At 44.5% G+C, this 26,543-nt stretch overlaps 1 protein-coding gene across 4 annotated transcripts in view; it reads left to right on the top strand.

Moving 5' to 3' along the window:
* The window catches only part of Not1 (CCR4-NOT transcription complex subunit 1), a 122,591-nt gene that overhangs the window by 16,909 nt on the left and 79,139 nt on the right, over positions 1-26,543 (top strand). For all 4 annotated transcript variants that reach the window (XM_055061772.2, XM_055061771.2, XM_050191829.3 and 1 more), the window contains exons 8-13: positions 1,677-1,902; positions 11,792-11,962; positions 21,449-21,576; positions 21,648-21,783; positions 21,889-21,996; positions 24,448-24,690. In XM_055061772.2, the coding sequence (XP_054917747.1) occupies positions 1,677-1,902; positions 11,792-11,962; positions 21,449-21,576; positions 21,648-21,783; positions 21,889-21,996; positions 24,448-24,690 (1,012 nt within the window). The remainder of the gene's footprint in view (positions 1-1,676; positions 1,903-11,791; positions 11,963-21,448; positions 21,577-21,647; positions 21,784-21,888; positions 21,997-24,447; positions 24,691-26,543) is intronic.

Here is a 26,543-nt window from a genome sequence, read left to right as displayed (position 1 = left end):
ACTCCTTGAGCCAACTTGATAGAGAGCACCATGCACCAACTCTGACCGGTGCATGGTTTGACTTGCTGGACGCCATTTTTATTTTGAACTGAGCCTCCTTGCTGCTCCACGAAGTGGCACTACTGCAAATCCCCACTCATCATCATCGTTTTTGCCTGGCTCGATAAAGTGGCTGTACAGCAGTTCCGGTTTCAGCTTAGGAAGCCATGTCAAGACAATCCAGCAGCTGATTTGTTCCCTCGCGCACGACGTTGCGAGTAGGCCACGTTTTTCGTTTGTGCGACTGGTGTCGGCATGGTTGTGTTTGCTTTGTGTGCTGTGTTGAGGTTCCGGTGATCCAACGCGGCATACGGAAACATCGCGTCAAGTGTTTAATGGCGCCGACAGTGCCCGCGCAGACTACGCTGGGGAATGCCGGCAAGCGGGTGCCGGGAGGCCTAGGATTTGTCGCCTTCCGATGTGCTCCCTACTGACGCAGAAAATGTTCTGCCGAGACCTGCGTAGTGGTTGCATTGTGATTCCGGACACAGTCTCATTTGACAGTTTCACAGGTGCTGACACTGCTGTACTGACATGCATAGAACTCGACGACGGTGAGATCATTCGTCATATTTCTGCTGCACCGCTGGACGATGACTCTGAGTCGGAAGATGACGCACCATGTGCTACGCTGCCATCGTATGCGGAGTGTGTACAAGCAGTGACTGTGCTTTCAGCCGCCTATAGTGACCGTACGACCCTCTCCGAGATTCAGGCTTATCTGACTGCGCGTTAACGGAACACCGTTAACGCGCACGGAGCGAACGCACCGTTAACGCACTGAGCGCACCGTTAACGCGAACGAAGCGTGCAATGGCGCCCTCACGATTTCTTGAAGCCTACTGCCGAGCCCGAATAAGTGCGTGGAAATAAAGAATTTGATTTTTTTTTTCCTAATCTGCTTTTTCGGACACCTGTTTATTCAGACATTTCCGCAGTCCTCGTGAGGTCCGAATAAACGGTCGGCGACTGTACATCTCTTGCTGCGGTGGAAAGTAAAGCAAAAACATGCATACAGTCGGTTTGGGTGTTTTATTATTTCTCTAAGCTTTAAGTCGTCTGTTCAAGCAACATATTACACAAGTAACAGATGCTGGCTTGAATAATTCTCGGAAGTCGCATGTCATCGTGAGCGACGTCACAGTGCGAACACCCACTAGCACGTGTACGTCATCCTCCAGCTTGGAGCGTGGCTGCCGCAAGGAGAACGGAAAACTGCATTCGGTTTGAAATTTGAGATCTTTCTGTGGCACGTAGCGATTTAATACTTTGCTGACACAATCGTTATCGCGCATTGTATGCTCTGCGCTTGTCAGCTCAAAATGGCCAGACCTGGTGAGAGGCCCTTTAAGACTCCGTGGTCCCATAGGAAGGAATGGTATGTATAGTGCAAATTGTTTATAGGACCAGTTACTTTCAGTATAGGAGATTACCAAAATTTGCAAAAACTTGATCCTCATGAGAATGTTGTTCTGCGTGCTTATTACAAGGGTTTTTCTAAATGCACGTGTTGTGTTCATGCTTTGTTTTTTTCTCTCACCCCAGCCTGTTCCTATGGTCAGTAAATTTTCAACTTGTGTGTTGTGTCTGCAGTTGTAAAGGCACTCACGGATGATGTTTGGTTTTTGTGTGTACAGTGTGGAGGAGTGTCGCCAGAGCCTCATCCAGATGGGTCTGCGGGACCCTGGGCCATGCATGGTGGCCAGAGTTCTGTCCATGATGGCCAACACCCATACAGGCCTTTCTGAGCCACTCCAAGGCCTGGGGCCATCAGCAGCATCTGCTTGGGGGGCTGACAAGGATGCCAACACAAGCCATGTTACTTGGAACATTGACATTTTCATTCAGGCACTCTATGACTTGGTGGGTCCAACGTCCTGTACTTTGCCCCTCTGGTGCTGCTAACTGTTGCTACAGTCGACTCCCGTTAATACGAAGTTCATGGGGACCGCAAAAAACTTAGAATTAAGCACAAAACACAAGAACAGCACTTTATTTGTAACGAAATCGAGTATTTTCTTTTAGGAAAATAGTCTGTCATCATGCTCTGCTTCTTCTTGCCGAATTGTGCTGCTGAAAGCAAGTTCTGCAGGCTTTAGATGTGGTGGAACGCTTCTTCTGCGTTACCTTCAGCAGCAAAGAAGCGCTCCGCGAGAGCAAGGCCCGCAGCTGCATCGGCAGCCTTAGCTTGCGGCTCGTCTTCGTCATCGTCGCTTCCTGGGGCCGAATAATCTCCACAATTTCGTTATCCATCAGCGCACCGCACGTTTCGACCGCCTTGTCTATGGCGACGTAATCTTCAAAATTGACGTCCCCGAGAGCATCGCCAAAATCGGTGCCGTCAAGCTCGCTTGTTGACGCTTCATCCGATGAAATTGCAGAGGCATCCTCCGAAGAAGCTGCCACAGAACCGCAAGCCCTGAAGCAGTTTGCGATTGTTTCTTGCTTCACACGATCCCATGCTCGCGCTAACATGTGGATGGTACTGAGCAGGCTCACCTCGTATTTTATGGAGTTATCCATACACAAAATCATGCGCTCGAGGAGGTGCCGCCTATACAGGACCTTAAGAATCTTGATGATGCCTTGGTCCATTGGCTGCGAAACAGCCATTGTGTGCAGGCAAAAATGCGAGGCGTATTGCACTCAAGGCTGGCATATTCATGTGAGCACTGCAGTGATCGACAAGGAACAACACCTTGCGGTTCGAAGAAGCAAACTTGTGGTCCAATATGGTTATCCAGCTCTTGAAGATTTCGGCCATCATCCTCGCTTTTTTGTTCGCCTCATAGTCCACAGGCAGCGTCTTTATGCCTTTAAAACATCTCAGCTTGGCGGCTGTCCCGATCACAAGTAAGCAATATCGTTCCGTGCCAGTCATGTTTGCCGCAATCAGTACCGACACTCTCTCCTTGCTGCGTTTGCCCCCAGCACAGTCGTCATTCTTGAATGTCAGGGTCTTCTCTGGTAGAAGCCGATAAAAGAGTGCAGTCTCATCTGCATTGAAGATGTCTTCTGGTTTGTATTCGCTGAGATATTCATGCAGCTTTCCGTCCTTCCATGTGGTGCATGTTTCCTGGTTAACGGACGCTTTTTCACCACACATGCTCTTAAAAACCAGGTCATGGCGACCTTTAAAGCGCGTCAGCCATCCATCTGACGAAACGAAGTCATCGATCCCCAACATTGCTGCAAGCGTTCGGGCTTTCATCGCAACAATGTCTCCACTGAGAGGAAGTTTGTTGCTCCTGGCCTCCCTAAACCAAACCAGCAGAGCCTTCTCCAACTTTGGGTAAGCGCCGGTGCACATTCACTTCCGAGACGTCTTGAGCTTGTCATTCTCTCAAATGCATCCATTATTGTGCGTTTGTTCTAAAGTAGTTTGACTGTGTGTTCGGCTTGATCCCGTACTTCCGCGCTATATCTTGTTTGGCGTCGCCTCCCTTCTCAACTTCCTTCAAAACCTCGACTTTCGTTGCCAGGTCGAGCGTGCGATTAGAGCCACGGTTTGCCATGGCTATCAACTGTGCGACTATGTACAGTCAATTCCGAAGCGAAACAACCTAGCCAACGAGCTACCTGCAGAAAGGCGCTCGACCAACACACGCCTCGACATACGCTGCGCATGCTGCAAGCCTAATCTTGCACAATCTCGCCACTGCCACTATGCAGCGCTGCGTGCACCTATGGCACCCGCGTGGCCTCCGCGATCAATTCCGGCCACGCGTGGCAGCCGCTTCGCCTTCCGCTGGAGCTAATCGCGGAGACCACGGCAGCCGTAGTAATAAATAATCGTGCCGCTCCAAGAAGGACGGTGTTGCGGGCGACTGCGGTGGTGATGACACCAAAGCGGAGCACGGAGCTGTTGCAGCACTTGAAAAATTGCACATTCTACCAAAGAATGACAGTCACCTCGAGGATCCCGACTGAAAATTAACTTCCAATTAAACAATAGTACTGTATGAGGACTTCGAATTATCGAGCGATTTCTTCCATAGCATTACATGCAAACCTGACGGGACCAGCACTTCACTTCTAATTAACCGAAAGTTCAAATTAAGCTGCTTCGAATTATTGGGAGTCGACTGTACTAGCAACATGATTGCATGCAACATCGATTGTTTTTGGGTTCACGTTGCTCTCAAGAGGAAGCTTTTTTAGCTTTGGAGTTCCTATCTAAATACTCCGATTATACGACTTTGAGGGGGCCACGCAAAGCTGTCGTATAATCAGGGCATCGTATAATCGAAAAACCAAGAATATAGCAAGTGACGCTCAGTCTTGCCCAAAAAATGGGTATAGGCCACCTGAATAGGCCCGCGGCATGAACCTGCACTGCTCCAAGGAAGGTAGATTAAATTATATTTTTAAAAAATGACAACCAATTGTAGGAGCTGTGAGCGAATCTTTATTCTTGCCTTTAAAAAACAAAACTGATATTTTTCTGAACGTTTGCCTAGCCGCGACGCATGAGCTTCCTCTAAAGAGCTGGAACATTTGGCAGCAAGTCATCGACATTGTCGCATGCACAAACATCCAAATGTTGTTGATGCTGCGTAATACGTCCACGTTAATTGTAACAAACGGACAAGTCGTTGTATAAGGGGGGGACGGCTTTCCTTGGGTGGTATTCTCGGGCAATTCCTTTCAGAGATAGTTTCACTTTCACGAAATTTCTTGCGACTCTGCACTGAAAGCATTCCCGACAAGTTTTTTTGGCGCTGTGCCAAGCTCATTATCAGTGCCAGGAGCACTATTGGCCGTATAGTTCGAGGGATTGGAGCCAGGACAAGCTGAGTCTTGCGAAAGTGAAACTATCTCCGCAAGTGATTGCACGAGTACCTGCCACATTCGAGCTTTTTTGAGATGAGTACTTCTTAAGAAGACCCTTAAGAGGACCCGTAAGAGGATTAGTATATTTCAGCAGTGCAAATAAAGATGACAACCCTCCTGGCAGATGGCTCTTTGTGGGCAACATACTAATCTGGAAAATAACGAATTCATGAATGCTGAAATATTTACATGACCTTAAAGAGCAATTCCAACCAATTCAGGTGGAAGCAAAGAACTCTGTCAGCTTAACCTGCCGCTTGCTTTTCATGGGCGTCGGGGTTATAAGCCGCTCGTAAGTTGACGGAGCTACCAAGGCCGCCTCATGCAACATCGTCCAGCACTTCAGTTACAGCGCAAGCATCGCTGAAAACAGTCCTACAGCCTCGTGTCGTTGGGACCACCATCCTGACTGCAGAGCAGCTGCCACGAGTCGAGGATATCCGTGGTGGACATCAATCTTTCATCGCAGTCATTTGCTTCACGGCCCCCTACATTCAGATGTTCTCCTTGAATCCTACCTTCTTGAAGCAGTTGGCCATGATCTCCCTGTTCGTTGACTGCCATGACCGCGAAAGCATCTCCAAGGCCATGAACACGTCTATTTTTGTTTCTCTGAAGCTTCTGTGTCATCCACACTTTTTTTACTCGTACTTCACTGGCATGCTCTTCCCACTGAAACAATGCAGCTTCTCAATTGTTCCTTTCATAAATGGCACACGTTTATCACTGCCATTCATGTTCACCCGCAACAAAACAGTCGGACGCTGCTTACTATGTTTGCCACCGGGGCACATTTCATTTTTGAAAGCCAATATCTTCCTTTGGAACAGCCCGTAGAAAAAGTCTCGTCAGCGTTGTATATGTTGGAGACGTAACGGGCCAAAATTTCGGGGACATGATCACGCAGCCAGTCCTCTGCTCCCAATTATGTTCGCTTCTGCCAACTCTCTTTTGACCACCTTGCCTATAATACCATGCCACTCCTTGAATCGTTGCAGCCAACTGCTACTGGCCTTGAAATCGTTGCTCCCAAGGATGCTTGAGAAGTTAAGGGCCTTTTGCTGGAGAAAGATGCCACTCAATGGCATGATTTTTGCGTGAATATAAAGGAAACAAGAGTACAGAATTCTTCTGCGTCGATGTAAGCCGCTTCCTTTAGCTTTTTTCTTTGTTGGCCAGAACCACCAGCACTGATAGCACTCGTTATGCTGTCCTTCAATTTCAAAATGGTTGAAAGTGAGCTCGATGAAATTCCATACCTTTCAGCAACAATCCCCTTCTTTTCTCCGCTCATAACATCGACAATAATTTTGGCCTTTACATCAAGGCACAAGACTTTTATCTTGCAAGGTGTGCTGCTCATTGTGAACAGGACAAAACGGCCTATGCATGAGATCAAACTACCAACTGGTTGAAGAAAACGTGCTCAGCGAACCAGCCCATGCGCAGTGAGATGAAACCACCAACTTGGCTTCATAGGTACGCGACATATGGTGCAGTGGTATGTTCTGTGCTCCACGGATTGAAGGCCGCTGGCAAAATTTGTGCATTAAAGAGCGCATGTAAAGCACTCTTTGCCCTGCCGAAAGTTTTCATTTTAATCTGCGTGTCAAGAAGGCTCCTGGTAGGTGCGTGCGGTGCGCGAGGACTTCGCTAAATAGGGGTTGCAGTATAAGATGACCTCGTTAAATCGTGAAAGAAATGCACGGTTGTCAATTGGGCAGATATTAAGAAATGAAAATAAAATCTTTACTTCAAGAATTTCGTTAAATTGAGGTTCACTATTTCGAGGTTCAACTGCATATATAGTGTACATACGTTATATACGTGTCAGTCAAACTCTAAAAATGTTTGCACCTTTTAGGGCTTATTTTGTCCCACAACAAATATTGTCATCTGCCTTGCTTTAGTTTCCTTTCTTCAAAGCTCTGTGCTCACTGCTTTCCTGTCAAGGTTGCTATGTCACACTGGTAATGTGCATGCGTTCGTGACCTGGAAGTACTGGGAGTGCAGCGTTAACGAAAGAAAAGGTGTGCAAGATGATTATTGTTTTGTGATAAGGTAAGCCCAAAAGTGCGCACTTTCTTTACGAGTGTGGGGTGGATGTGTGCAGGTAAAGTTCGAGAAACCCAGGAAACGGCGCTACTCCCTTGTCATCGTAACGAGCATTACTCACTCTTGCTGACGTTCTGGGGTTGAACTCCTTTCTTGGGAGGTTAACGAAACAACGCTGGCATATGCGTGAATTTTTTTCAATCCTTGAGGAAAGCCGTGCATTGCAAAGGGCCGGCCACACAGGCAGTCCTTATGTATCAGTGGTCCGTGGACTTGGTCCCACAGATACCGGGGCGTCATGCTAAGCTGGCTAAGCGGAATCACATCATCGTCCATATTTATTACCTAGAGTGTCCTTTTGGCAAGGAGATGAGGTCGGAAACAAGAAACAGTTTTACTTGACATGTTTGCAGTCGCCGACGGATCTTATGGACCTCGCGAGGACCGAAAAATTGAACAGTCCGGTAAACTCGTTCACCGGAAAAATAAGATTTATTAGGCTTGGAGCAGCTTTCAAAAAATCGATAATAATGCCCTGCCTCATACTACACTTGGAAGCAATCAGATTTGCTTGGATTTGCGCAAGAATGATGTCTCTACATAGTCTGACAAGAGTGTCACTGCGTTGGCGGTCTCCATTGCCAGAGTTCGCAGTGGAGATCGGAGAAACGAGTTGCATTTCTTCGCACCACTTGACTCTCCAGAAAGTATGCGAGGTGGTGCCGGTCACACAAATGCAAAGCCGCACAAACACGGACAAAGATGCGACAATGTCTCCCAGACCCACCTGCTATGTAGACACAACCACATGCAAAGTAGCAATCAGAACTAAACAAAACAATTTTTTATGAAAAAATGGATCCTGCATTAAGTGATTATGACGATAGTGCTGACCAAAAAGAGTCAAAAGTGCCATCCCTGGAGCGTTTTGTCAGCCAAGGAAGAGCGAGCATGGTCTTCGAGACTGGAAGATGTTGCGCTCTCTCTATTGAAAGCGTGCACCTCCCAATCTTGGAGGCTATAGAGCTGGCCACTCTAAGCCAAGCCAGTGCAATATCCATTATGGCGGCCCCGAAGATTGGGTAGCGTGGCTTGGAATGACCAATTTAGTCAGAAAAATCGTTCGTGAGAATGCATTACCTCTATGGGTGCCACAGTGGTGCATTTATGAAATCCGGAATATCTATTACGTCTGAATTTTTGAAGTCCAAAGATCTGTCGGTGACTAACTAGTACACAACTGCCACCAGATATGGGAGCACACTCTATTTAGGAGCACATTACATGTCTGATCACTGCATCTCTGGGCTAGAGATGTAGAATTTCATGAAATTTTGAGGAACGTGAAAAAAAAAAAAGCTGGTTTCTTTCCTTTTATTTCTTCAGAAAAATACGAAAAATTGAGGAAAATATGTTTGCACACAGAGCTGTGAAAAACCAGACACATTTATTTCTCTAACACTGAAAAGAATATAATTGTTACATTATTCCATCACAAACGTACCATCAGAGCTTCCGGGTTCAAAATCTACTCGCGATTTCACTCCAACACATTGATTTCACATCAAAGCTTCAAGACTGACATTTGTATCAATCTGTGTCGTATTCATTTCTGCTTGATGTGTCAACGCTTTGCTGTGCAGTGCACGAAGCCTTTCCGACATTGAGGTTGTAGTGCACGTACACAGGTTTTTGCACACAAATTTGCAGCTTGGTGCGCACAATTACAAACTCGGACCAGCTACTTTCACATGCCGTAGATGCGATCTGTAGTATGCGACAGACGAGGAGCTCGAGGGATGGTTCACGAAAAGTCCTTGACACCGTGTGGATGGATCCTGGTGCTTCGCAGACTCTAACTCCATTTTTTGACCAAACATTTCAAGTCAAAAGGAGTCTCATTGCAGGAGAATTCTCTGGGCAAGCTCAGTTATTTTTTCGGTTTTTTTTTTTTTTTTCAATTTTATTCTGGCTGAAAACAACTTAACGAAATTTTTCAAAATTTCCAGTGTTTTTCCAGCCGCTTAAATCCCTAGTCTGAGCATACTCGTCAGCACACGTACGCACTGCACTAAAGGTGTCCGCTTTTAAAATAGTCGATTTCCCTAGGTAACTGTAGGAGGAAATCTGATGACTGCCTCGGCCGATCAGAATGTTTGAACTGTTTGCAAAATCTTAGCCATGGTCGCATATCCTTGATGCACCCTGCCTCTGATGTCTAACCTTCGAAGCAAGGATGAGGCAATCTGGAAAGGTGTTCATGCTCCTTCTAAAAAAGTAATCGACACTGGTTCCTTACTGTCCGTGAATATCAGCTTCTCGGGGTCACGAAACTGGCCTTTGCAGTTGTAACCACTTCTATGGAGGGCGATGGTTGTTGTCACCTCTAAGTGGGCTTCTTGGTTTTGGTCACAGTCGGTGTTGCACCCTTTCGTGGTCTAGGTGGACCCGCCATGGTTGCTGAGTGGCTATGGTGTTGGGCTTCTGAGCAAGAGGTCGCGGGATCGAATCCTGGCAACGGCGGCTGCATCTCGATGGGGGCGAAATGCAAAAACACCCGTGTACTTAGATTTAGGTGCACGTTTAAAGAACCACAGGTGGTCAAAATTTCTGGAGTCCTCCACTACGGCGTGCCTCATAATCAGAATGTGGTTTTGGCATGTAAAACCCCATAATTTATTCGGTCTAGGCGGGCGCTAATGAAGAGGCTGCCTTGTAGGGAGCACCCAAGGAATGCACATGGCCATTTCGGTATGCAAGAGTAGTCAATGTGCTTTTTTAATGCAGAAGCCTTATATGCCCCATTTCGCAAAATCCATCAGCGTTGGCATGACCGAAAGATAGTACGAAAACTGACCGACTGCACAACATGTAAAAATAGCGTATTTACTTGCATAATCATCGCACTTTTTTGTCAGAAAAAATTGACGCAAATTCAGGGGTGCGGTCATTACGCGGGTTAAATTCCCAGCGAAAAAAAAAATTTTTTTCGTCCCCCGTTTGCTGCGGGATGCGGGTGCGGGACACCAAAACAAGCATGGCGGCCGCCTGAGCAAGCCGAACGCGATTTTTTTTTCTTCTCGTGAGTACATTACATGCATTGAAACAGTTTTTTCCGTATCCGTAATGAATAATATCGTTAATATCGGCAAGTTTGCGGCAATAACGTAGCCATGTCCACTTTGAGGGGGCAGACACAGATGGGCGCGCTTAGCTGCCAGTGACATAGAAACACATGGCGGGCATGCTGCGGAAACTGCGGCATCTGTCTTCACTACTATCCTAATACCGCATGTTTGCGCTAAGGGTGGGTGAATATCTTAGCTGTGTGACAAGCGTTGGCGTATGAATAAGGTACACATTTAACGTATCAGTGTAAACGTGGCTACTATCGTTGCCGCTTGTGATTTGTTGCTTGCCCACGAGTGCAGATGAGAAGAATCGAAAGGCGCCTTTTTTGTTATTGACCACAACCATTATAAAGCCTGCACATAAAGGAAAGTTTGGTTGTGCCTCTTTTTGTCATGGAAGTGCGGAAAGTGATGAAAGTAATGAAATGAGGCATCTACTTAAGAGTGTTTGGTGCGTCGTGCAGACCGCTTGGTTCGTCTTGAATAGTCGTTCACGTAACATTCAACAGATGGTAAGCGCGATCATTATTAGCTAGACTTGGCACACGACATATCGCTGCGGCAAGTTCGGGGTGCGATCATTACGCGGGAAATAAAAAAAATCGAATTTTGACGACAAAATTCAGGGGTGCGATCATTACGCGAGTGCGATCATTATGCGAGTAAATACGGTATGTCGAAAAATGCTCGGATTGCCATCAAATTTCTCGGGGAGGCACCTGTTAACAAAGTAAATTAATAGCTCTGAAAATAAAATTTGTTATATTTTGGTGGGAATCCTACTCTGGCCTCCGGGGTGTGAGACAAGCACGCTTCTCTGTTGACATGGTGGCTCTGCATTTCTGGCTGAATAAAAGTGTGCCTAGTGTGTGTGTCATTGCACATGTCATGTTGAAGCCATCTGGCTGACTAAAGATGTAGCCTAGTGCGTGTGTCACTGGGCACCTGACAGCGCAGCCAGTGGGGAGGTTGTGAGCGTATAACATGAGCACACGTGTTCATTGCATTCTGAGCTCTACAAACGGTATGATGCTTTCGCATTCCTTCACACAAGCAGTCTTAAGTGTCTCCACTGAATTTTTTTTCAATCTCAGCATCAAATGCAACATAGCAGTTAAGAAAAGTCGACTAGAAGTATATCAATGGGATTGTAATGTAGTTGAATGTGTATTGTATATGTGTGTGCATGTGGGGGAGGAATACAGTGAATATAAGAAATGTATTATTAGTGTAGGTGTCATTCAAAACATTTCCTTATAACAGCAACCAGCTATAGGGACAACACAAAACTGGAAAAGCCTGTTGCCTGTGGCACAAATTTGTGTATAGGCTTTAGGACTGGCTGAACTTACCAGTGCATTGCTTTGGAAGTGCCAATACAGTGTTTACATGGGGTTGCCATGACATGGTTAAATTTTGAATTGAAAAGGTAGGGTATTTGTGCCAAAGTGTGGCATAAATGTAACAGGTGGTGTTGGGTGGGCCAGAGGATAGGTGTGTGTGATGTGCCCTAAATTTCATGCCAGCAGTGGGTGCCAGCCATGGCCTGTGATGCAGTTGGTACAACACCTGAACACAGGCCATGGGAGGAATCTGCTTTTATCTGTGAACAAGTAGGTCTTTGCTGCAAGGGATCAATCTGTGATGCAATGGCCTTTGGCACATAGCTAATCAGTTTTGCATAGTCTTGCTAATTTTTTTATTTTAATACATGCTTTGCTGTACTTTTGCAGGTACCAACGCTGAACTGGAAAGAAGTGGTTAGTGAATTGGACTTTCCAGGCTTCTTTGTGAAGGATCGACAAGGCCTGAAGATCCTCTGGCATGGCTTGTGCAGAGGGCTGGGCAGTGACCCTTTCCCTACAGACCGCTTGTACAGAGTTTGGAGGAACCCAGAGTCCCAGGTGAAGGCTATGTGCAATTTTTCATTAGCATAAAAGTAGTACTAGTGAAGTTTCAAAAAGACTGCAGTGCGTGTTGTATATGCAGGTTTTAAAATTTTTAGATAACAAATGCTATATGTAAGGCAAGGTGCCCTGTTAGCACAATGCTTGAAAAAAAAAAAAAAAAACCCATAAACAGACATTCAAGTTCCAGTACCTGCATGTGTGACCTACTCCAGCTAATGTTAGTCCAGGATAGCATTGTGTGCAGAAATTTTCGTTCAGTTCATATATTGATGAGGCTGGTGTGTGGTTGCTCAAAGAAGACCTCAACTTTGTACGACTTCATTGCACCTCACAGTCGTGTAGCACAGAATTTCTATGTTCTCTTGTAAGCATTCTGCACAAAACGTGAAGGCAAGGGGAAGGGAACTTTAGCTTTATTTTATAAATGGTCGTTCATGTTAACCAGGAGGGGTTTTGAGAACCGACATACAATTGTTTTGTTGAGAAAACATTGAAGGTCTGACTTAACAAAAGTTGGCAATTCCATAGTTTGTCGATAATTTGTTTTATGTGCCAACTTCTGAAGCTTTTTTAGCCATCTGAAGTGCCAGATTTTTACTTCCAATTGTAGATAGGTAAGAACAGTGGAAAATATCAATTGTGTGCGTGTGGGGAAGCAGTTGGATTTGTTCTTACCTCTCAGCACTATATAGCACTTCTTTTTTTTTTTTTCAGCAGCAATTGGTGATACTGTATCTATTGATGGGTTATGTTGCAAGATTGTGTCTTCCCACATGGCTTAAATAAGGGCATAAACATAAATTCTGCTTGTTGAACTTATTCTTGTAAACCAAACTTGCTAGCTGCGCTTCTGCCATGCACCTCATGCTTTCATACAGCAGGCATGAATCGATTTCGTGCAAATGGCAATCACTGTTTATGGGCGTTGTTCATGCTAGTTGTATTTTTTCATCTGCTGCAAATGATTATTTTACTTAGCCAACTTTAACTTATCTAATAGATGATATGCCGAACCTCAAAGCATGCTTCACCACACACCTCCTTTGACATAACCAAGATGGCAGACCTTGGGCTAGAATTGTAATTAATGTGTCACCATGTAGGATTGTGACATCATTCCTGCTGCCGTCCATGCCCCGCGCCGTCCAGCTACCATAATGTGCATTTCAGCTTTAGCAGCTCTACTAGCGGGCAAGGTGGGAAAGCCTACTTACGGACTTTCGATATTGTCGCTTGATAAAGCGTTAATGCAGAATTTGTGGAGGTTGTTGGAAAGCATCCATGCTCGATCTGTCAACCAGGTCAGTCCAGAAGCAATGACTTGGTTGTAGAATATTCTAAAGTTCTGTTTGTGTCTCTTTGGCCAAAGGAGGTTGGTTATAAACAAAAAATGAAGGCCAGACAAAAAAATAAATTCTGATGGAACCAGCGCGACACTACAGATTTCCTGCGTTTTTCACAGATCAATTGTAGTTTTTAGGTGTGAAATACAGTAAAACATTGTCATTATGAAGTTGAAGAGGGAGACAAAATTACCATATTTTTCTGCATATAACCAACACCCCCAATTGCAATTCAGAAATTAGTCCAGAAAGAAAAAACGATTGAAGAGCAGTTAAATAGAGAACAAGTAGGGGTGCATGCGGTTACAGAAACGCACCTTAGAGACTGGGAAGAGCTGCCAATGAAATAATGTTTGGAAAGGGTGCAACAGAACTAAATCGGAAAGAAAGGGAGGTGGAGTCGAATTGCTCATTTATCTGTGCATTAAATAGCTGCATACAACAATGCTCAAATCTTTGCAAAAACGGTCTCCATTCGTGGATGCACGACTCATTCACATCATGCCTTCGGTCAGTTGCTCTCCCCCCCCTCTTCTTCAGCGATGCTGATAAAGCTGGATTCACAGGACGGACGTGATTGTGTGTGAATCAGTCAATGTGATGTGAATTGGATCACTTTGTCGCCAACATTCACACGAACGCGTATGACAGTGCGGATGGAGCAGCCCTTGCATGGGCAGCGGCAATGGAGCAAATGTAACAGCTGAAAATGGCAATGATGTTTTGGCTCTCTGCCATGTCACAAAGTGCTTGACATGGACCAAGGGGGCTATAGCCCCCTTGGTCCATGTAGCTGGAAAGAGCTTCACTTACCTTGAAGCGGCCACAAGGGAAAAGCAGGAACGTAAGGGGTCAATGCCCCTTCTCAAGTCTGAATCATGCGGAGAAGCATGACAAAGGGAAGCAGGGAGAGGCCTCAGCAGTAGGAGAGAGTAAAAGGGTGATTATCGCCGGCGACTCAAACTGGCCAGGTGTTTATAGGCAATTGTGGAGAGGGTGAAAGGCGACAAACGAGCAGTAATAAGGATATTTCCATGGCGGACATTAGGTGCTGTCATGGAGCGAGCAAAAGAAAAGCTCACAGAAAATGCCAGCGAGCGCAACCTTGTAGTAGTACCAGGTGGGCTAAATGACATGTTAAGCAGAAAAGGGGCAGGACTAGCACAGTCTTGCGAAGGGGGTAGATGACTTGTGTGAGATGTCCCTTCAGGTACAGATTGTGGTGTGCACGGTGCCAGAGGTGCCTTTACGTGACAGTAACGTACAAAGAGCTGTTGTGGCTGCAAATGAGGCTATGTGAAGATTGAGCCAAGAGAAAGGTGTTGAGGTTGTAGAAGTACAGGAAAGTGAGAAGGTATGGTGGTTTTCAACGAGACGGGATCCACTTCAATCACAGGCTTGGACGAGAAGTGGGCTGGCGACCTGCTGGTCGCGCAGTTGCTTTTTTGGGGGCCCATGGGCACTCAGTAGGCCATTGTAGGTAGTAATGAAGAAGGTCCCCGAGGGGAACCTCAGAGTAGTATCACTATCAGGAGGAAAACAGAGCGTGCCATGCAATAGGCTACATAAACATGCAGGGCAGCAGAAGAAAGGAAACGTGGGTAGAGATTGAGGAGCAGTTAATTAGAGAACAAATAGGGATATATGCAGTTACAGAAACGCACCTTAGAGTCGGCAGTGAAATTATGTTTGGGAAGGGTGAAACAGAACTAAATCGGAAAGAAAGGGAGGCGGCGTCGGAATGCTCATTCATCAGGGAGCCAAATGGAAAAGAGTAAATTCAGTATGTCAAGAGCATCTTTGCTTATCATGCATAATGCATGGAAAAAAACTTGGCTGCGCGTAACATATTTGTGGGCCGGAAATAATTGCAGAGAGGAATCAAGAGTTAGTGGAATCCTAAGCGCCGATATTAGGGGTTTCAAGAAATTATCTTATTAGGTGACATGAATGCCCACATACAGGTTCTAGATTACTATACCGACAACAATGGGAAGTCAATGCTAGATCTTTGTGAGCAATATAACCTCGTTGTCATGAATACAGGGCCTATGTGTGATGGGCAGACCACGTGGGAAATGGGAAACCAGCATTCGACCATTGATTACTATCTGATAACAGAGGTAATTTGTGATAAGTTTAGAGAAATGGTCATTGACGAGGAAGGGTTTAGCAGCACAGGGAGTGAACATCGCATCATTTCGAAAATAGGATCTGCAGCTGGAAAAGAGAGCAAGGAGCAAAGAATGTCTAGTACAAATTTGAACGCTGAACGAATAACAAAGATAGTCGCAAGAGTCGAGCAAGAACTTGGCAAATAGTCAAGTCATCAAGGCTAATAGTCAATAAACATCAAAGCCCCTTTTTAAAAAGAAAGACGGTTGAACTCGAAGCTTTCCGCCAATGCAAACTGAATCGAAGTCTGTCCAAACCCAATGACCACGCGACGAACCTGAGAAATGCTGAGTGACCGATGCTATGCATATGTGATTTGATTGCTTGTTTACGATTGTTTATTTTGGACGTTGAAGTTGAATGAAGACACATTTCGTTAAGTTGCATAGCCTTTATTTTAGATCCTGTAGCTGTTGATTACACGCACACACTCACACTTTTGATGGACGGCTCTACACTTGTGTTCGCGTATGGCAGCCTCTTCTTCTGCCGTGCACTGCACCTGCAGCCTACCTATGCTTACGGCAGAGAATGCATTGCGTGACACACGTAATGCAATACAAATATATACAGTTCGTCTGGGTAGCATGGCGTTAAACCATCAATCTTTAAGAAAAGGGCTTTGATTTTTTTTTCCTCCGAGATCTTAAGAGTTCGTGTTCACATGCACTTGCTGTCTCCGATAAGCAGGGAAGCTCAGTTAATTGCGACGGGGATGGTGTCATGCTTAGCAGACACAACTTGCACTTCCAGTTAACTTTGTGCGCATGCGATACTCTTGCTGAGCTCGTCGCCTTGTGCCGTTATCAGGCACTGACCGGCCACCCAGTTGACGCTGGCACGGTGCTGCGAATGTAAACTCTAGTGTTCTACTCAGATGTGTAAGTTGGCTTTCCTGCAGTGTGTTTTGTCACTCACGGACGAATCAGTGATACATAGAAAGCTTTGCCTTAATAGTGAGCGTATAAGGGGGGACACGGCCCTTGAAAACCGAAAAATCGCGAAAAAGTCGATTTTTGAAAAACCATATTTTTGGGTTGTATGTCTCATAAACTACCTGTTCCGTAATTATCAGCACCTAATTCAACCGTAAAGTACTAAAAATAACGCTACTTTTGAGGCCACCGCGGCCCAACAAACACGCACAAATGCCGAAATGAAGTCAAACTTCGCGCGCGCGCCATTCCCGGCCCATGCAGCATGCTCGCGCCATCTTGGTGTCGTTTTGACCGTGGATTCTTTGTCTCTATTTTGCCGCCTTGCAAAATGGCATCGTCGGCGCGGTTGAGGAGCTATTGGCGCGGCGGCGGCTGCTCCCTTTGATGCCGCGCTCGTGTCGCTGTTGCCCCTTGCTCCGTCCGCCTCAACACGAGCTTGCGCGCTGCTCATCGCCTTGCGCTATCTTTTAGATTATTTGCTCAGCCTTTTTTTTTTTTCGCTAGTTCTTCGCTGCACGCGATGCCGGCAAAGCCCAAGACAGTGCAGATGTTCGGTGCACGGGAGCGCGATATGCGTCTTGTACGAGCATCGAATTCCGGTCTCCCGCAGCGAGTGCCGACTGCGTAGACGCTTTTCAGCGGCGGAACTGTGCTTTCGGCTGTCGCCAGTCGAAAATCCGACGCACTGAGTGTGCCTGGAGCCGCAAGAGCTTTCTAATAAAAAAACACATGGGTTCAACTTTAAGGCCTGTTATCTCTGAATGGATTTTTTCGCTAATAGTGGTACTGGGGAAGGCGATATCTCAAGAACCGCTCTTCAGATTTGTATGCCGTTTTTTTTTTTTTTTTTTTTTTTTTTTTTTTTTTTCTATCCTGTTCCTGAATGGACTTTGCCAGGGGGTAACAGGCTTCTTTTTTTGAAAGCTGGTGCAGTTAATTTATGATAAGCAATTAATTTTTGATGAATGTGGTCATTACTGGCTACATCAAATTCAAAGTTGTCTTAAAATTTTTTGGAGGGGAAATTAAAGAAACGGGCTGTTTAGCCCCCTGAGATATCTATCAAGGGATTATCACAGTGAATTTCAGCTTCCTACGATGTCTTGGCATTTCTCCAGGCTCTTCCTCAGGCATTTACATGAATCACCTAGTTAGACCTCAATAACTCTGGAACTAATAAACATATCTTCATGAAACTTCGCAGTTCCTCATAGTTCGGTGGTGTGAACGTACCCTGAAAGCTTCATCTGGATATCTTAAAAAATAAGAAAGTTCGGTCTCCAGGGTAGCCTCCCCCCTTAAGTGTAATTACTACAGAAATACGGATAGAGAAAAGCAACATGCTCATTGGAAAGGAAAAAAGAAACCGTAAAGCTGGTGGAACAGAGAGATGCAAGAAGCGACTGCCGAACGACAGAAAGCATCATGACAGCACAGGCAGGCAAAAAATGGCAATTGCCGCAGGATGACGTAGCCAGAAAATGGGAAATATTCTGGGAGAAAAAAGATCTGCCGTTCAAATACTGGTTCAAACGAAGATAAAACGTGAAAGTGAACGTTGGTTGCCAGAAATATGTGACAAAAAAAAATGAGGTCCCTCCTAGAATATTTTGGAACCACATCAACTTATTAGGCGGGAAATTTGCATGCAACAATACAACAGCATATTCTACGCGAAGATGGAAACAAACTGGAAAGAGACGGGGCATTAAATTGCATTCGAAAAATAACAGCCAATCTTTGCAAGGCAATGACGAGGTTGTATTTAGGAACAAGAGAGCATGAAAGAGCAGCAGATGGAAATGGAGCTGGTGCTGACAAATTTCAACTAGAAGAAAGCCGAGGAGAAAATTCTTAAGTGCACAGCCACAGGGCTTGACTTGACCCGTTAGGCTAGGGCCAAAAAACTAGGGCCAAAAAAAAGGAAGCGCTGTTGAAAGCAGTAGCAAAACCCATAAAGGATAGCCAAATACCAGACAGTTGTCGAGAACGTAGAATGAGTAGAACTCTCGTATAGACCGTTGACCATTACATCGTTAATGCAATGGTCAACGCAGGCAACCAGTAATGCAGGCAATCAAATTAAAGCTGCAAGCATGGGCAGACAATAATGGCATTTTGGGAGAACTTCAGAATGGCTTGAGTATAGGTAGGCGTTTGGATGATAACTTATTTGTTCTTACTGACTGTATTCAAATATCAAGAGTAGAAAGCAGACCATTATGTCTCCTTTTTAGACATTACAGGAGCGTATCACGACATAGACCGCAACATTATGTGGCATATTCTGGAAGGTGAAGGCATAGGCAATGACTGTATACAGCTTTTGAGAGATTTACCTAGAAAATACAGTTTACATTGAATGGGAAAGGATGAGGACTGAGAAAGTTTATATCAAGGAACTAAGGAAGGGGTGCCCCTACCCTGCTGCTGTTAATGATGTGCATGGTAAGGATGGAAACGGCGCTAGAGGGAAGCAATATCAGGTTTAATCCCTCCAACAGGTGGGTACAGTAGTAGAGAAGCAGCTTCCACGTTTGTTTTATGTGGACGACATTGTGTTGCTAGCTAACAAGCAAAGGGATGTTCAACGTCTAGCTAATATGTGTGGACACCAAGGCGAGAATTTAGGTCTCAAATTTAGTTAGAAAATCAGGTGTTATAGTGTTCAATGAAAAGTGAACAGACAGGGTCAATACAGGGCCAGAAAATACCTGGGGTAAAAGAATATACAGTCGCCGGCTGATAAACCTGACCGATAATTCGGACATGCTCAGTAATTCAGACACCTTTGCGGCACTGCCAATTGCCCCATAGACAATGTGTTAAGACGACCGATATTTTGGACAGCTGCCAGCTCTACATTCGATTGTCCGAACTCCGTTTGTGACTGTGGCGCCCGCATATTCTGCAGCCATTATTTCCTCTGCACCCTCGACGAGTCATCATGTATGGCTTCAGAGATTTCACGCTAGATGGTGATCCCTGAGGCCGTGCCTTGGTCACAGCACTGCACCTCGGAGATTTAACTGCAAATGCCAATCTTGGAGGCTTTGCCAGAATAGTGAGGTCGCATCAATGTCGCGAACATCGCATCCATTCGGGCACCACCACGCATGGTCCGCTCTTGTTTGTTGAATTTGCCTTCCAGACAGCGTTTCACCATTTTGTTCTTGTTTGTTTGTATAGTATGTGTTCCAGACAGATCTCTGTTGGCTCCAAGGAGTCTTTTTCGTGAAGTTATCGACAGTTCGTGTCAAATGGCACCAATGGTGTGCTCGCAATTGGACCCCGAATGAGTCTTTAGGCACAGTCAGAATGAGCCTGTCTCCGCAACTGAAGAACCTGAACGGACTACCACAACAAGCTCAAGTGCAGACATCATTGATGACCTGCTAGGCTGCGGTGTGCTGATTCCTGCCGCCTTTACATTTGAAGACTTTGCAGACGCCAACAGTGTGGTGTCATCGTGGGCCAAACTGATCAATGAACGAAACAATTGAGCAAGTTCTCCAACCATCAAACTGCTATATTAATTCGGATGATGATGTGCTGTGTGCTCCGAAGCCTTCACATGTGGATCTGACTCGAGGCTTTGCAGTTTTTACATCAGCGTACAGCGACAACACAAAACTAGCAGAAATACAAGTTCACTTGATTGCACGTGAGCAGAAATGCGTGCAGCAATGAATTGACCACTTCTTCCTATCGCAGAGGCCTTAAAGAAACTGAATCTTCTTTTTATACATTCGTTTCTTTGGCTATTCGATAGTTCGAACTTATTTACGTTCACTGTGGTCTGAATTATCAGTCGTCGACTGTAAATGTGGATAAACAACGGCAATAGATAAAAAAATAACAGCAAAGGGGGAGAGAAGTGCATCTCTAATGAAAACCAGAGTGCTGGGGGGAATACAATAGGTACGAGGTGCTTTGGGGGTATGTGGAAAGGTGTAATGGTTCCAGGACTTACTTTTGGAAATGCAGTTGTTTGCTTGAAATCAGGGGTGCAATCGGGACTCGATGGCAACCAAAGGTGATGGGGACGCCTTGCATTGGGTGCTCACGGGAAGACTGTGTAGGGTGATTAGGCTGGACACGCTTTGAAGTGAGGGAAGCTCAGAGTAAAATTATGAAGAATGACTGTGAAATATGGATAAAAGTAAATGGGCTGTGAGAATGTTCATATATTTTCTCAGTAAAAACATTGATTCACAGTGAAGGAAAAGAACTATGAAGCTTACCAGCAAGTATGGGTCCTGTATGGTGAGCAACACAGCAAGAAAAACGTCGAGCGGAAAGTGAGAGGGTGAAATAATTTCATGGGTGGCGGCACTGGAAAAGAAACCTGCCATGAGTATCTACTTTAGAGGAAAAAACGAAAACGGGAAAGAAACAATTTATGATAAATCAAAGGGAAGCTAGGTAATTACTCTTCGAAGCGAGATCGGGGATGCCTTAGAACATGCACCTATGAAGCGAGATATAAGGAAGAAGTATGTGCCTGCTGTGCCAAAGCTAGGGAAACAATGGAGCATACTTTATTAAAATATGAATATATCTGTCCAGCGATTGATTTAGCCACCTCTGGCCTCCTTGAAGCCCTTGGATTCAGCAAAAGCGGGGGGAAAGGAAACATGTCCGCAATAGAGATTCGTAAGAGGCAATTGGAAGATCGGTGGGAGAAAAGTAGGGAAACGGCAAACAAAGGAGACATACGAAAACAGTTCCCAGTAGGGGTTCAGAAAGTTTTGTGATGGGAATTCTTTGTGTATTTTTCTTTGGCTTGTAAATGTAATTTCTTCAGGTAATTTCTTGAGGAAAATGTAATTAGGTGAGATGGCCAGAGTGCATGCATGTTTTTGGGTGCTTGCTAAACACAAGAGGTTGTCGTCAGGACACCATTGATTTCCCTACATTGAATGGTAAACTATGTGTTCATAGGCACATCAACTTGTGCAAGATATTAAATAGTGGACTGTATTGATAATGCACATATAAATAGCAATCTTTCTTCTTTGCAGCTATCATTGTTTCACCAGATTATGAAAAATTCTGACATTGTTTGCCTGACTGACTACAAGTACCGGCCTGTGTCGATGGAGATCTTGAAGGCACTTCCTGAAGATGACAACAGGGACATTGCCAATTGGTTAGGAAATTTTCCTTTTAACAACAGTCTTATCATGTATCAGTATTATTCTGATTTTTTTCCTTTTGCAGGAAATCTTTGGATCTTGTAGAGACTCTCCTAACGTTGTCAGAGAAAGTGCAGTACTCATCACATGTACATGATTTGTTCAAATATCCTGTTCAACATTGTCCTGACTTGCTGATGCTTGGGCTTCTACAAACTTCAGTGAGTCCAGATGCAATATATTGAAAGGTCAACTTACATTGTTGGTTGAGTCAACTCCTAGCAGATATGCCCAAATTTTTTTTACTTGTATTTATTCACTTTTAGGGGCCCATGCAAGGTTTTCGTCAAGAACTCCTGACAAACCTTGTGTTTGTGTTTCTCAGCAATCATCCAAATTCTGCAATAGTGCTGCAGGCAGCTTGGAATGTTCAGGTAAAGTACATCTGGCTTAGTAGTTGGTAATTATGACAGTGAAGTAGATATTAGTCATAAATCTTATGACAAAGAGTACTGTGTTGTGTATTTTTGATTACATAGTATTGTTATTGAATCTTTTCAATAAAACATTTAATACGATTTTTTTTTGGTCATGACCTATGAGATCAGGCATTAGATGTTTGTGAAGACCCGCCGCGGTTGCTCAGTGGCTATGGTGTTAGGCTGCTGAGCACAAGGTCGCGGGATCGAATCCCGGCCACGGCGGCCGCATTTCGATGGGGGCGAAATGCGAAAACACCCGTGTACTTAGATTTAGGTGCACGTTAAAGAACCCCAGGTGGTCGAAATTTCCGGAGTCCTCCACTACGGCGTGCCTCATAATCAGAAAGTGGTTTTGGCACGTAAAACCCCATAATTAAATTAAATGTTTGTGAAGTATCTGCCAGAATGAGAATGATATCAGAAAGCAGAGCTGTTGATATTAACCTACCTGCCAAAGCGCTTAAAATGTAGCAACCAAGCACACGAAAAATTCTGTTTTATAGTGAGGGCCAACTGCTTTGGAATTCTGTCCCCCCAGTCTACATGTGTATTACAGGAAAGATCATTGTTTCGGTATTAACCAGAGGTTGCATTCATCTATTGCTAAATGCTTCCAATGATGCCATGCTGTTGCTGTTTTCTGATTTTCTTGTGCTACAGAACCTGATTGGTTGAGTTGCACATGATATGGTTAGAGAATATTTACAAAATTGGTTGCAATGCAATGTCAGCAGGGCACTACCTACCAGTGGCAACTTTCACTGAAACATAATCAGTTCATAAATATCTACACGTAGTAGCATTTTAAAATAGTTTACAGTAAGAACTTGGAAACATTTTCTCGTGTTTCATAAAAAAAAAAAGACAAGTATCTTCTCATGTCCTGTGACGTATTATAAACTGAACTTTACTGATATATTTTATTTTCATAACAGAAGTGTTGCACTAGAACATAAAAATTTCTAATAAATGCTTGAACATTGTGATAGTATGGAAAATATCTGCTCTAGATTGTGTAAACATTTTCATGCCTAGCTAAATGCACAGCTGTTGCGACGTCACTGGTTAATCTTTGAATTAATTGTGGGTACCCTCTTTTAAAACATGCGTCTGCCTAACCTGCTCCAAATGTGTGCTTGAATTGTCTTATAATTGGGGTCCTTTGTTTTAGGGTTTTAGATCTTTTCAAATATGGGGGCTAAAAATCTGGTGTCATACTTAAAAAGGGTAACCGGGAAGAAATTCTGTGTTTTGTTTCCTGTGAGCCAAAAGCTCTGGATTTTTCTGGGAACTTTTAAAGGCAATTAACACAAGCCGTAGTCTCCATTTGGGCACAAACGTCTTATTCCAACTAGTAAAATCACTTTCAAGAACATGTAAGGGCAAAGAGAGCTTCTCGCATATCATGCAACGAACTGATTTCAAGAAATCCTTGTTGTCGGGCATTATTAATGCATTTAAATGAAACCAAATTAACAAAAAAACATATGGACTGGTTTTTAATCCCTTCTCTGTACTCTACCTTTTCAACAAAAGAAAAAAACAAAAAATTGTGGTGTACAGGTCGTGCTTTGATAAGGTGTGATGCTTTTCCTTGTCAAGCCCTTGTACATTATCATATGCATTGGGAGCATCTCTACGTCCATCCTAGACCTGTTGGTCCTTTCGTCCTTATCTGTTGTCATTGTTTACTGGTTTCTAGTATAAGTCCCGACACAAAATTAATGGAATACCATCTAGACTAATCAGCCACCCTTCTTTGAACGTAACATAGTTGGGTAAACATTCTATTAATGTCGCAGCTACTGGTCGCAATGAAGAGCAACGTAAGAACTGGGTTTAATTTGTATACCAGCACATTACTGCTGTTTACATGTATGCAATATGTGGGAAATGCAATGCAATGTATCCTTGTCATATTCATGAAACTCTACTAAAAAAAAAAAAAACACCTTAGTTCGCTTAAGACCAGTAGGAACTGAATCTTGGTTTATATATGTGCCGGTTTTCACTTGTGTTCAGCGAGAATGAGGCATATACCATATTTATATACTATTATAATGATATATCTCAACATATTACTCGCAAAGATTGGGCACCATTCATTAGTTTTCTAATGCCTGCATTTATTATTATTCTTAATGAAAAGGCAAACTTAGGGAGAAATTCACTTTGCCCCGATTTTCATAAATGTTTCTTTGGGTGCAAAAATATGGAAGTTATCAGGTTTTACCCTAAAGGGCCCTACTTATAGTATATGCTAAAGATCAACTTTACTCCCAAAATGTCTGCAAAACAATTTTTATTTCACGCCTAATTAATGTTTGAATAGTGCCATGCTGATTCCTGCTGTTATATGCCATCGTTGTTCATTTTTGTCTTGCTTTTTAATTTTTGTAATAGAACCATGCCAGTGTGGTTCGGCCCTTGATCATGCACACCATGGCCGACTGGTACATGCGTGGTGGAGAGAGCGAGCAAGGACGCCTCTCTCGAATTCTGGACGTTGCTCAAGACCTGAAGGCCCTCTCTGTGCTACTGAGCAGCAACTCTTTTCCTCTGGTGATTGACTTGGCTTGCTTGGCCTCACGCAGAGAATACCTCAAGCTTGACAAGTGGCTCAATGACAAAATCTTTGAGCACAAGGTATGTGACCTCGCCTATTTACAAGTGGCTTTCTTTACTAGCTCTGGGCTCCCTGTGGATGTATGGTGCGACATTTAAATGAACACTAGAAAACACCTGTGGAGCCTGACTAGAATGGTATGTGATAATTGAACATTTTCCAGCGTCTGCCATATGAGATGAAAATTCATGTGGTGTGTAAAAAAAATTGATTGAAGATTGTATGCCTATAGAACGATGGGATAGGGCTAGTTGGTGGTACTGCACAATAACACAAATCTCTTCTCTTATCATGGTTAATGTTTTGGCTCCTGTTAGGCTTCATGTCATTTGCAGCACTCGAAAGATCATAAGCATCTTCTTTAACTTAGGCTGCCTGAGAAAAGGGCACAAGCGAGGTACATTGGCACTATGCCGATGATCTTGAAGATCGTACTCCGACACATTTTGCGCAGAGAGGTTGCCAAACTCCTGCAAAAATTAATGACAACAGTTTAAAGGGTTAGCAACCGGAAGTTTTGCTATAGAAGAGTCCATTAAATTTAATCTATTTTGGTTCTCATGTTCAATTGCAATTTAAGTTTTTATCATCATTCATTAGTCTTGACAAACTGTTACGAGGATGATTTGTCCAAATTGTAGCTCTCTGGTTTTACAAGTGATACTGACAGCATTTTTTCATATTTTTGGGGGGGTTTATACAGTAAAACCTTGTTAAATTGTACCCGCTTAAGTAGTAGTTTCGTTTCAAAAGTAGTTAAGTCAAATCCCCAACTCAGGGGTCATTGAACATAATGTGTTTTGTATCCGCATAAACCATTCCAGCTTATTGCGTACGTATCGGTTAACGTGTAGTGTTTCCACTTCGTGTCGCAAAATCACGGCGGCACAAACTTAGAGGGCGCTTCCAAGGGTGAAGCCACATCATCATTTTGGCACCATGCCAGAGGTGGAGAGCGTTGTGGCCCGTGTTGTCGTGCAAGCTAGGACAAAAACCGGGTGCGGAGCATAGAAGAAAGATTGGACATAGTTCGTGCTTTCGAACATGGCACGAAGAAGTCTGTGCTGATACGCGAGAGGGATCTATCGTTGAATACGGTGTGTGGCATTTGGAATCTGAAGGAGAAGTTGCTCGGCAATGCTGCTGCTGCAACCACAAAAATACATGGGCTACGAGGTTCGACTTTTTGCCATCGTTGCCTCTGTTATTGATGAAGTGTCGCCTAACGACAGTGATGAGGACGACAGAAAGCAAAAGGAGGGACGATTCAGGCCCTACGTTTGCAGATGCTGCGCGTTATGTCAGCCTCATGTGGGTGTTTACAGAGAAGAGGGGGCTGGCGGAAAAGCTGGCTCGTAGCTTAAAGGGACACTAAAGGTTAATATTAAGTCAACGTGGACTGTTGAAATACCATCACAGAAACCTCGAAACGCTTGTTTCGTGCCAAGGAGAGACTTATTTTAAGAGAAAATGCGTTCTGAAGCGTCCGCGTACCGCTAGCGCAGTTCAAATCGCCCGCCCTCCGATCGAGGAGTACTGACATCATGGTCTCATAGTGACGTTGCGCCAACGGTGAGTAGAACGGCGTCCGCAGACGGCGCTACGGCTTTTCTGCGCAAAACGCAAACGCGCGGCCAGAAACAGAGCCAAGACAGAGCCGACAGCAGAGCGAAAGCGGGAGTATGGTGGCTAGCGGAAGGAGAAACGAATTACGTCCCACATTACGTCCCACGGCACACGGAGAGTCCGTTTTCGTTAAACTATAGGCTGCGGCGAGCTCGCAGCGTGGTCGGCGTGATCTGTGAGAAGTGAAGAGCCTTTTCGCACTCGCAACAGGGCATAAAAAAGTGCGAATCGACGCAAAACTCGGCCT

Source organism: Dermacentor andersoni, chromosome 1 (genome assembly GCF_023375885.2).
Source record: "Dermacentor andersoni chromosome 1, qqDerAnde1_hic_scaffold, whole genome shotgun sequence".
NCBI lineage: Eukaryota > Metazoa > Arthropoda > Arachnida > Ixodida > Ixodidae > Dermacentor > Dermacentor andersoni.
Note: the sequence above shows the minus strand (reverse complement) of the source record. Positions and strands in the feature narration are given on the sequence as shown.